This window comes from Phycodurus eques, chromosome 12 (assembly GCF_024500275.1).
Source record: "Phycodurus eques isolate BA_2022a chromosome 12, UOR_Pequ_1.1, whole genome shotgun sequence".
In the NCBI taxonomy this organism is placed as follows: Eukaryota; Metazoa; Chordata; class Actinopteri; order Syngnathiformes; family Syngnathidae; genus Phycodurus; species Phycodurus eques.
Window position 1 is genome coordinate 14201625 of NC_084536.1, and position 11182 is coordinate 14212806.

The 11182-nt window shown below is 38.8% G+C and overlaps 1 protein-coding gene across 1 annotated transcript; it reads left to right on the forward strand.

Annotated features, from left to right (window-relative positions):
* The first annotated feature begins 380 nt into the window (after positions 1–380).
* Positions 381–9603, forward strand: LOC133410958 (pituitary tumor-transforming gene 1 protein-interacting protein-like). The gene is made up of 7 exons (XM_061692655.1): positions 381–597; positions 1874–1935; positions 2028–2136; positions 3979–4096; positions 6868–6933; positions 7018–7064; positions 8653–9603. The coding sequence occupies exons 1-7, from the start codon at positions 510–512 to the stop codon at positions 8697–8699; spliced, it is 537 nt and encodes a 178-aa protein (XP_061548639.1). The 5' UTR covers positions 381–509; the 3' UTR covers positions 8700–9603.
* Positions 9604–11182: the final 1579 nt, after the last annotated feature.

Consider the following 11182-nt stretch of genomic DNA (forward strand, 5'->3'; position numbering starts at 1 on the left):
ATTTCACTGTCCATCCATTGCCTTCTACGGGAACTTTTACCTTCCCAACATGGCCGCCACGTAGGCACGTCGGTAAATTGAGTCGCAACTTGGGTCATTACTTCTATTTTTCATGAGGGTTACGGTCTCTGAAGTGTAACCGTATGCAGCACAATGTGCGGGCATCCTTGTTCTTTTGGTTTTCTTGACGTCTACACACATGGAATGCGGTGACGACTTTGACCTCCCGCGCTTAGCGTCGCCGACGGCAGGGCGCTCAAAATGGGCGTGTCGTATCTACCTTTACATGTCTGTGTGAGTCTATCTGGCATCTTTTTAGCTAACGCCAAATGATGACGCACATACGCGGCCGTTTCTTAGCGTCGTCGCTCGTCGATGACGTCACGCATGGAGCCACTGACGCCCGCACCCAATACCCCTCGTCAAAGCAGCGGCAACAGTTGGCGTCAGTTATCTGAGCTCCTTCATTTTCCCGACTCGGATCTCTTGACTCTTGTCTCTTCCTCACCATGTCTGCTTTGTACGGTATCTGTTTGTTTCTTTTGTCCGGTCTCGTCGCCCCCCAGGCTCAAATGTCGACCACTTCTCCGCCTGTCGGTGAGTTTTTATTTTATTTTATTTATTTTTTTACAGTTTAGAATACTTGTTACTCTTTTTTTGGGAGGTGGGGTGGTCACATGACGTCAGTCCAATGTGTTTTCGTCTGTTGGCTTGATAAGCTAAAAATTTGAAGTCACGAAAATAAGTATTTTGTTTTAAGTCAAATACTTTATTAATGATCAACTTGAGCTACATTCTCTGTTGAATGTAATATCACAGCCTATGTTTTAACCACTTGTAAAACTTCAAAGGAACGGTTCGTTCCGCTATATAAACTCAAATGCTTTATTCTATTGTACATGACGATTTGAAACAGACCTAAAATCCAACATTTGTGTTTCACAATTTTTCAGCCCGCCCCTTTAATCCTCCCATGACTCCTTAAATCATGTGACCCGTTTATTAAAAAAAAACACACGCACAACAAACAAAACACACTGAGCAAAATCCTAACTCTTAATATAGCTCTTTCAGTCAATTCATTTTTGTACATAAAGTAATTGAAAGTTCCTTTAGAAATTGCATGTAAAACAAACAAAAAAATGACAGGACTGTAATGAGTTAAAATGACCAAAAGAACAAAACAAAGAAATGGAATGATACTGTCGTGATACGAGGCAAATATAGCCTAAGTGGCAATGAGCCAATCTATCAAAGCAATCTCCAGTTAACCAAATAAATATTCCCAGTCGTGGCAGTGGGTGTATCACAGCATTGCATCACAATCCCCAGATACAATTAAAATATGATGCAAGTCAAGGTGGAGGGAATTTGAGCAGTTCGAAATAGCAGTCAGTGTTATAACAAAACCAGGCTTTAGCTTAAAAACAAAAAAAGTCAGGAAAAGCCTAATAGAACATCTGAACTTTATTTGCAGTTAATCTGAAGCACTTCAAATGGTGGCAGGTATGCTGTATAACATGGGTTTGAATATGATTGGTTAATTCTGAGCACAGCTTCCCCAGTTAGACGAAGGTGTGCACACCTGTGCAACCAGATTATTTCAAGAGTTTACATTTACTTTGATCATTTGTTTTTCCAATTGAGTTGCACAAGTTATAGGTCACATTAATTGAAATAATTTATCTTGTTCTAATTTTTTTTTATAGCACAAAAGCCTGCCATTTAAACAACGGTGTGTAGGCTTTTTATAAATCCACTATGTGAATGACTTAAGAGCAGTAATAGTGGACACACTGGCTTTGTTATTGTCAATATGTTTAAAAATTCCCTATTTCTGGTGTAAGTGCTTAAGTATGTTTCATATTTTCAGTCACAGTGTCGTGCGCTTCCAAGTCCAACAGCAGTTGTGCAAAATGTCTACAAGATGCCTCTGTAAGTAATGTTTACTCTATGTACTGTACTGTGTATGCATGCATTGTTATTAAATATGATCAACGTGTGTGTGTGTGTGTGTGTTGCTGCAGTGTTTGTGGTGCGCGCCCAGCAAACAGTGCGTCGACTACCCCGTGAAGAACATCCTACCTCCCAGCAGTGTGTGTCCCCTCAGTGACGCGTGGTGGGGTGTATGCTGGGGTAAGCCACACAACACAAACCAAAATAAAGGTTGAATGAATAAATAAATACACAATATAGTACAATAAGGTTTGACACGAGTACATGTTGTATAAACGTGGTGAGCTGAGTAAAAAAATAAAATAAAACAATTGTAAACAGGCTAAGGCAGTAATCCTAACTGTCATGCAAGTGTGGTAAATTAACCACTGTAATAGATAAGTTTTTCCTCACCGGATGAAGGGGATTTTAGTGTTTATTTTTATTATTTCTTCGTTATTTTGTTGTCTAGTTACATTTTAATTGATGTTCTTTTTCAGATCATTTTTTATTACGTTATTTGTATTTTTCATTACATTGTTAGTGGCATTATTTTGTTTGTATCCTTATTATTACTGCATTTTAAATGTTTTACATTTGAGTTAATTCTTGAAAAAAATGTCATTTTTAAATGTTTTATAACAATTTATTTGTGCTCATTATTGCCATTTTTGTTTAATTTTAGTTGTATTAGATTTGATCTGTTTTTATAACTTTGTATTGTAGTATTTGGCAATTTTATTTTGTAATACTGAATTACATTTTACTTGCATTTTACATTCAATTGATTTTTATCGAATTTTTGTCGATGTATTTCCATCTTATTTTATTGGTATTTTTTCACATATTTACTGTTGATTTTGTAATGTTATTTTGCAATATGTAATTATATATAGGCGCCACAGTGGGCGACTGGTTAGAGCGTCAGCCTCACAGTTCTGAGGACCCGGGGTTCAATCCCCGGCCCCGTCTGTGTGGAGTTTGCATGTTCTCCCTGTGCCTGCGTGGGTTTTCTCCGGGCACTCCGGTTTCCTCCCACATCCCCAAAACATGCATGAATTGGAGACTCTAAATTTCCCGTAGGTGTGCATGTGAGTGCGAATGGTTGTTTGTTTATATGTGCCCTGCGATTGGCTGGCAAACAGTTCACGGTGTACCCCGCCTCCTGCCCGATGACAGCTGGGATAGGCTCCAGCACGCCCGCGACCCTAGTGAGGAGAAGCGGCTCAGAAAATGGATGGATATATATGCCACTTATGGACAGCACAGTAATGTAAAGTTTTAAAAACCTAAGAAAGTGAAATGTATAAATGGCATGTGAACGCTGAAATGGTTATGCTGTACAAGAAAAAATAGGGGGGGCACGGTGTTCAACTGTTTAGCACATCTACCTCGCATTTCTTAGGACCAGAGTTAAAATCCCTGCCCCCCCCCTGTGTGGAGTTTAGATGTTCTCCCCGTGCCTGTGTGCAGAATATATATAACATATTTATTTTTGTAGATTTGTTTTACTTTTTGTCAATTAAAAAAATCTTTATTTTATTGTTTCTTTTTTACATCATTTTTTAACATTTCGTTAAATTTTTGTGGTGGATTACATGGATTATTTTTTTATGATAATTTTTTTTTTTTTAGGTTTCTTAGATTAGTTTCTTAAATTACATTTATATTGCTTTATTTTTTCATTTGGTTTTATTAAGTTCTTTTGATATTTTTATACATTTTGTATTACATTATTTGTACATTGTTGAGGTTTTATTTTTATGTGAAATTATATTGTTTAATTGGTATTTTAATTGTTTTACTTTTTAAAGGTTTCATTACTATGTTTTAGTTATTTTATTATATGCATCTGTATTGTTTTAAAAAAATATATATTTTAAAATTAGTACATTTCTTAATTTTTCAAATTGTAAAATGTTTTTTTTTAATTTTCGTCAAAACTGAGTTTATTTGGTTGGAATGAATTATAGCTCCATGTCATGACGCAACCGCAACCTTCAAGTTGTATGTCAAATATTTTCCTGTGTCTCTGACCCGTAGTTAACTTCCAGATAATGATGATCATGCTGGGTGTGCTGTCTGGCCTTTTCGTCCTGGCCTTCCTCGTGTGCTGCCTGTACTGCTGTTGCTGCCGGCGGCGGCGTCAGCAGCGAGTCAGGTGAGTCACGTGACACTCAGGATGGCGGGGACAATGGCTTGTTATTCCGCGAGCCTGGTACGGCCCGTCTCCAAAGGCCGTGCTGCAATCTGCTCTTCGTTCTTCACAGTATAAACCACAAGCAGCCAAACTTTATCCGAGGGCCGCATTGATAAAAACTGACTTTCAACTTTAATTTCTTAAACAAGCACTTATATACACTGGTACCTCGACTTATGAGTTACTCGACCTACAAATTTTTCTAGATGAGCTGTCGGTCTTCTGTTGTTTTTTTTTGTCCTGAGTCAAGAGCATAAATTTGTGTTACGAGCACCTGATGGTGGCAGCGACCTTCACAACAAGCAGCAGTAAGAATCAGAATCAGAATCATCTTTATTTGCCAAGTATGTCCAAAAAACACACAAGGAATTTGTCTCCGGTATTTGGAGCCGCTCTAGTACGACAACAGACAGTCGATTGACAGACAACACTGAGACATAGACAAGCAATAAAGAGCAATAAAGGGTTAATAGTTATCTGGTAATGCCGGTACATTTTTTTTTTGTGACAATTGTGTAAAAGATGCAGAGTCCTCTAGCACTTAGAGCAGTTCGAATGACTACTTTTGCAATAGTCGGGTGCAATGACCATTGTGCAAAGGGCGCCGAGACTTCAAGGAGTGTATGCGGTTTAAAGTGACGAATAGTGCGATAATCTGGGACAATGTTGATTGTGCAAATGTTGCAGATACTCCTCAGTCAGTGTGCAAATGGAGCAGATGCTACTCTGGCATGAGTGACCAGTATTGGTCAACAACAGATATGCAAATAGTGCAACAGTTCGTAAATAACAATTACAATACTGTATAAGTAATTACAATAAGTCATTGTAACAACAAGTGAAAAATTTTTGAAAAAGCTCTGGGCCCCCAGTTGAAGGTTACTGAAAGACTAAAAAAAATGTCTGCAAACAAAGTCTGCTAGCTTAATGTTAACACACAATGCAAAACGTCTTAAGATAGGCTGACCAAACTAGCATCGATGTCGTGGTTGTCATAAACCTTCAAGCAACTGATATTTAAACACAAAGGGTGGAGCAAAACATATAGACAGACAATCCAAGAATAGTCATGGGCATATATTCTTTATCCGCTGTCAAAAACGACTAGAATTACTGTAGTTTAGTCACTAGAAGTGATCATCATCTTCTAGCAGGGGTGTCAACTCATTTTTGTCGTGGGCCACATTGTAGTTACGGTTTCCCTCAGAGGGCTGTTACGAATGTGAAACCAAAAACATGTTTGATCACCTTATCATATTATTACATGCACGCAACAAAATGATGGATAACTAGTTTTGAAATTAGAGGTCAAGGATAACATTTGTTCAACTGCTGTTCAAGTTACCATAAAAGGTGTTTGGTAACAAAAACAAAAAAAATAAAATGTGACAATTTAAATTTTGGTAGAGATTTTAGCAAGAATCATGGAAGTTGACGCACATGATTTGCTTTTGCGGGCCACATAAAATTATGTGGCATGCCAGATCTGGTCCCCGGGCCTTGAGTTTGACACCTATATTCTAGTGTATCATGTGTGTGTGTATTATACCTCCCCCAGAGGCCAAGGCACACACATCAGCACAATATTGCATCTGCATGATGCACAAACTGTTTGTGTATTCTTTTATTACTGTATACTGTTTCATTCATTCTTTTAGTACTGTATTTGTAAGACACAATACTCTAAAGTGTTATTTCTCTTCAAATATGGGGGGGAGGGGGGGGGGGCTCTGTAACATGACATGGCATTTCCATTCATTTCAAAGCGGAAAGAAGATTTGAGATACGTGTGTTTTGAGTTACAAGCGTGGTCATGAAATAAATTAAACTCACAAATCAAGGCACCATTTTATCTTAATTCGGCGAAGAATCTCAGTACTGTTTTAGTTGTAAAGGGTTATTTTTAGTATAAAGTGCCGTAAAAAAAAAAAAAGTATTTGCCCCCTTCTCAAATTCTTCTGAATGTTTTAATGCCTGGCTCAGACTACAAGACGGGCTTTATCTTGTCAAATCAAACACTGCTGGGGAGGCGTGACCAGAAAACGTGTCACCTGTCACTGCAACCGGATACAACCATTACCATGGCGACAACAAGTCGGGAAGGTTCACCGCTGTCCCATGTTTTCTCCATTTGTGGATAATAGTTCGCTGGAGTCCTAAAACTTGCCTTTGTAACCCTTTCCAGACTCATCAGTTACTTTATTTCTCATCTCTTCTTAAATTTCTTTGGATCGTGGCATTTTGTTGCAGCTTTTTGAGATCTATTGGTCGTCGTCTTTTTGTCGGGCAGCTTCTATTTAAATGATTACTTGATTGAACGGGTTTAGAGGTAATCACGCTTGGGTGTGGTCAATGAAAATGCACTCGGCTTTCCAAAAAAATGTGATTAACCACAGTTAATGAATAATTTTAAAGGGTGGACAATTACTTTTTCACACAGGGCCAGGTAGCTTGGAATATTTTTTTGTGAATCGATACAATTATCATTTTAAAACGGCATTTGATGTTTACTTGGGTTATTTCTCTGATATTTACATTTGTTTGATGATCTTAAACAAATTGTGGAAACTATGCAAAAAAATAAAAATTTTTGAAGGGGGCAAATACTTCTCCATGGCACTATATACTTACTGCCGCTGCTCAAAAATGGGCAGCAGGCCTCAAATGGCCCAATGTCGGACTTTGGACCCCACCTGGCAGAAACCAAAAATAACGTTTTCGTCATCTTTTAGTGACGACGACGAGGATTTAAGGGCAGAACAACACACCCGAGCGAGGAACGCCCGTCAGAAAGAAAGGTCAATAAATGTCCATTTAAGTACATACACTTGCGTACGAGTGTGGCGTGTTTCTCACTTTTGTGTTTGTTTGTGTTATCGCAGGAGAATGGAAATGCAGCTGAGGCATGATAAAATAAGACAGAAATATGGTAAGGCCTATTTATTTTGTCACATTTGTTATTTCTGGTACATCAGAAATGTTCCTGGGTCACGTTTTAAACTTTAAAACATGCCCACATTAGAAAACATTTCAAATGTAAAAATATACAATGGTGTAAAAAAGCGTGTGCCCCAAAAACTGGGTGGGCCGCCCTCAGCAGCAATAACTGCAATCAAGCGTTTGCAATAACTTGCAATGAGTCTCTTACAGCGCTGCGGAGGAATTTTGCCCCACTCATCTGTGCAGAATTGTTGTAATTCAGCCACATTGGAGGGTTTTTGAGCATGAACCACCTTTTAAGGTCGTGCCACAGCATCTCAATAGGCTTCAGGTCAGGATTTTGACTAGGCCACTCCAAAGTCCTCATTTTGTTTTTCTTTAGCCATTCATAGATGTTTTGGATCTTTGTCCTGCTGCAGAACCCAAGTTCATTTCAGCTTTAGGTCACGAACAGAAGGCCGGACATATTCCTTCAGGATTTTTTGGTAGACGGCGGAATTCATGGTTCCGTTATCACAGCAAGTCTTCCAGGTCCCAAAGCAGCTAAACAGCCCCAGACCATCACCCTACCACCACCATGCTTTATTGTTGGTATGATGTTATTTTTCTGAAATGCGGTGTTACTTTTACGCCAATGCAATGGGACAGACACCTGCCAAAAAGGTCAAGTTTTGTCTCGTCAGACCACAGTGTTTTCCCAAAGGTCTTGGGATCTTCTGGCAAAATTGAGACGAGCCCTAATGTTCTCTTCGGTCAGCAGTGGTCTTTGTCTTGGAACTCTGCCATGCAGGCCGTTTTTGCCCAGTCTCTTTCTTATGGTGGAGTCATGAACATTGACCTTAACTGAGGCAAGTGAAGCCTTTAGTTTTTGGGATGTTGTTGTGTAGTCTTTTGTGTCCTCATGGATGAGTCGTCACTGCACTCGTGGGTAATTCTGGTCAGCCGGCCACTCCTGGGAAGGTTCACCACTGTTCTATGTTTTCACCGTGTGTGGATAATGGCGCTCTCTGTGGTTTGCTGGAGTCCCAAAGCATAATATATATATATATATTTTTTTTTTTTTAATTTTATTTTTTTTTTAATTCTACTGTTTAACAGAAAATCCTGAAGGAGAATGTTCAGCCATCAGTTTGTGATCTCAAGCTGAAGCACACTTGGGTTCTTGCACCAGTATAACGATCCAAAACACACCAGCCTAGTTAGCGTCTGAATGGTTTAAAAAAACAAAATAAAGGTTTTGGAGTGGCCTAATCAAAGTCCATGCTTGAATCTGATTGAAATGCAGTGGCATGAACTTAAAAAGGCCGTTTATGCTAAAAAACCCTCAATTCTTGATGAATTCAAAGAATTCTACAAGGAAGAGTGGGCTAAAATATCTCCACAGAGATGTAAAAGACTCATTGCCAGTTATAGAAAATGCTTGCTTTCAGTTGTTGCTGCTGAGTATGGCCCAACTTTGAATAGTTTTTTTTCCTTCCCCTTAATAAATTGTAAATGAATTGTAATTTGTAAATTCCAGAAACTTCTGAGTTCCATCCATCAAGTTAATGTGTTCTCATGATGCTTTCTCTTTTCAGGTATTTCGAAGGACAATCCCTACTCCCGCATGGACGATAAGAAATAAGTGACCCAATTCCTCAGCTAGTGGCCCACGCCGTTTATTTACTCCATTGCAGAGTAGCAGGTGTCTTATTTGAAGTGAGCCATCTATTGAAGAGGGGGCCACAACTTGAGAATGTACAGTCCGATTTAACATGAAGATGAAGCACATTTAAAATGCTTTTATGCTACACTGTGATCTTTCGCTTTGATTGTGTTCATGTTTGCCAAAAAACAAACGAGATGTTAAAAAATCAGTTACTGATGTTCAACTACATTCTGACTACACTAATCCCTCTGTAAATTACAGTTCACTTGTTGCGTATTCAGTGCATCACAGATTTTGTCTTGGTCAGTTTCGTGCAGTTACTCACCTGCACATTTTTGGTTTAGATAGCGTTGCTGGCTATTTGACTAATTTGGCAGCAATGACTCACATAAGGACAAATAGGCGCTCTTTGTAGAAAAAGAAAATTTACTGAGTAATTTACACGCACACATTACTAAATTGCTTAGTAATACAGCAAACATGACCAACATGCCACTGGTTAACACACAAGCCACATTGAGAATTAAATTCAGAAATGCCAACCTAGCCCGACGTACAGTATAGCTAATCACATAATGACATTGAATTCCATATGTGAACTTTTAAAATGTATGTAAATATGCAGTAAATAATTGGGTCACTACTTCACGGGGTTTCTGGAACGCAACTCCAGCGATGAACGAGGGATCACTGTATTTTAATTTTGTTTTGGTCTTATTTTGTCATAAACTGTCTAGTTTACACTCCAGCAAGAGATGTAAACCTGTATTGAAATGGCAGTATTTTCACATTGCTCATGTTTGTACTGTATGTATGTATATAGACTTGTAACATGTAATCATACGTGTTTGATAAATGTATGTACTGTATTGTTCAACAACTTACTGTTTTAAGAGCATTATGGAAAGATACTTCATAATGTTCAACACATACACATGTCTTTGTTCACACCACATGTTATTGCTTGTGTAAAATACAAAATATTCCCTGGCCAAAATTAAGTAGAACAAGACTTAAAAGTTCCCTTTCAGGATATTGTTTTCAAGAAGTCCATTTCATGATATATCTTTTTTTCCAAGTTAAAAGTTCCATTTTAGGACAATTTTTCAGAACTATTGACTTTAAATGGTTAAAAAAAATTCAACAGAAGTGCATGTTTGTCTTTTTCTGGTAAAACAAGAAATGTAAGTGGTCGTTCAAAAGGTCTACAACTCAAGTACCCTTAGCAAACACTATTTTGTACATAAGAGGCTATAACATTTTGAACATTTTAGTGCAAAAATAGAAAACCCATTGGCATCACAATACCTCCGTGACTACTACCTCGCCCGTTCGCAGCCAATTGCGAAGACAAACTTGCCTGTTCACATTACCAGAGCTCAAGGGGGACCCCCATTTTTGGGGGGGGGGGGGGGGGGGGGGGGGTAAAGCGAACTGCAAAGGCGGAAAAATTTCACATGGAACAGAAGTGGCTGGGCTAATCAGATACTTGCAGGCCAGGACAGACAAATGTAGGGGACTCACTGCTCGACTGGACCACCACCACTGTTTGGTCAGTCTGTTTTCACTGATGGTGGATTCTGGTCTACAAATTCCGGGCCCTGCTACACAGGGCTGCTTCGTCTGAATCAGTCCGAAGAAACGACAGAGCTTTTTCTTTGCTGTCCCGTGTGTGGTGTTATCCTTAAAACTGGACTCAAGGCTGGTCCAAACACATTTTAAATCCTTAATGCGTGGGTCAAACACAGTGGCCATCTTGAGCCAGGAAAACATTTAACAGTTCAACTTTTCCCAGCAGAAGCTTTCAAACTTTTACCAACAAAATATTTTAACACCAACACTTGGTCAGATGAAAGTTATTGTGAATTCCCCATCAGGTGTGACATACGCATGTTTTCTAGGAACTCGCTTAAATGTGGTTACCGTTTACATTCCGTTGGCCAATTGTTTTCGGGCCTCAGGTTTATGTTTGCTACTTCAAACAGCAGACATATGCACACATAGCCACTAGGTGCTGTTCAAGCACCTGCCCTTTTCCACTGGGTGGATTTTTTTTTAATTATTATTTATAAATAAAATAAGTAAATACCATCACTGTCATCAATTTTACCCAAAGTGTTTTGAAATCTGACGGACATTTATTTGAGTCCTTGGGAGAATTGTACCTTCCAAAAACCTGTCATTTGAAGAGCGGTGTGTTGACTATTTATATCCACCGTATCTTCCCTTCATCTACTTTCTTAAAAGTTGTAGTATTGACTGTGTTATTTGTTAACATATATAAATACATGAGTTAAATGCATACTACTACTGTCTTTCTTAATTGCATGAATAATTTTGGCAATAGGTGCCCCTTTCTTTGTCTTGAGCACTTGCCCCCAAAAATGTGTGTGCACGTGCCTGTCGAAGTGGCAATGGATTAAAGGTCCCATCAACAGCTGACACAAAACAGTGTAGCA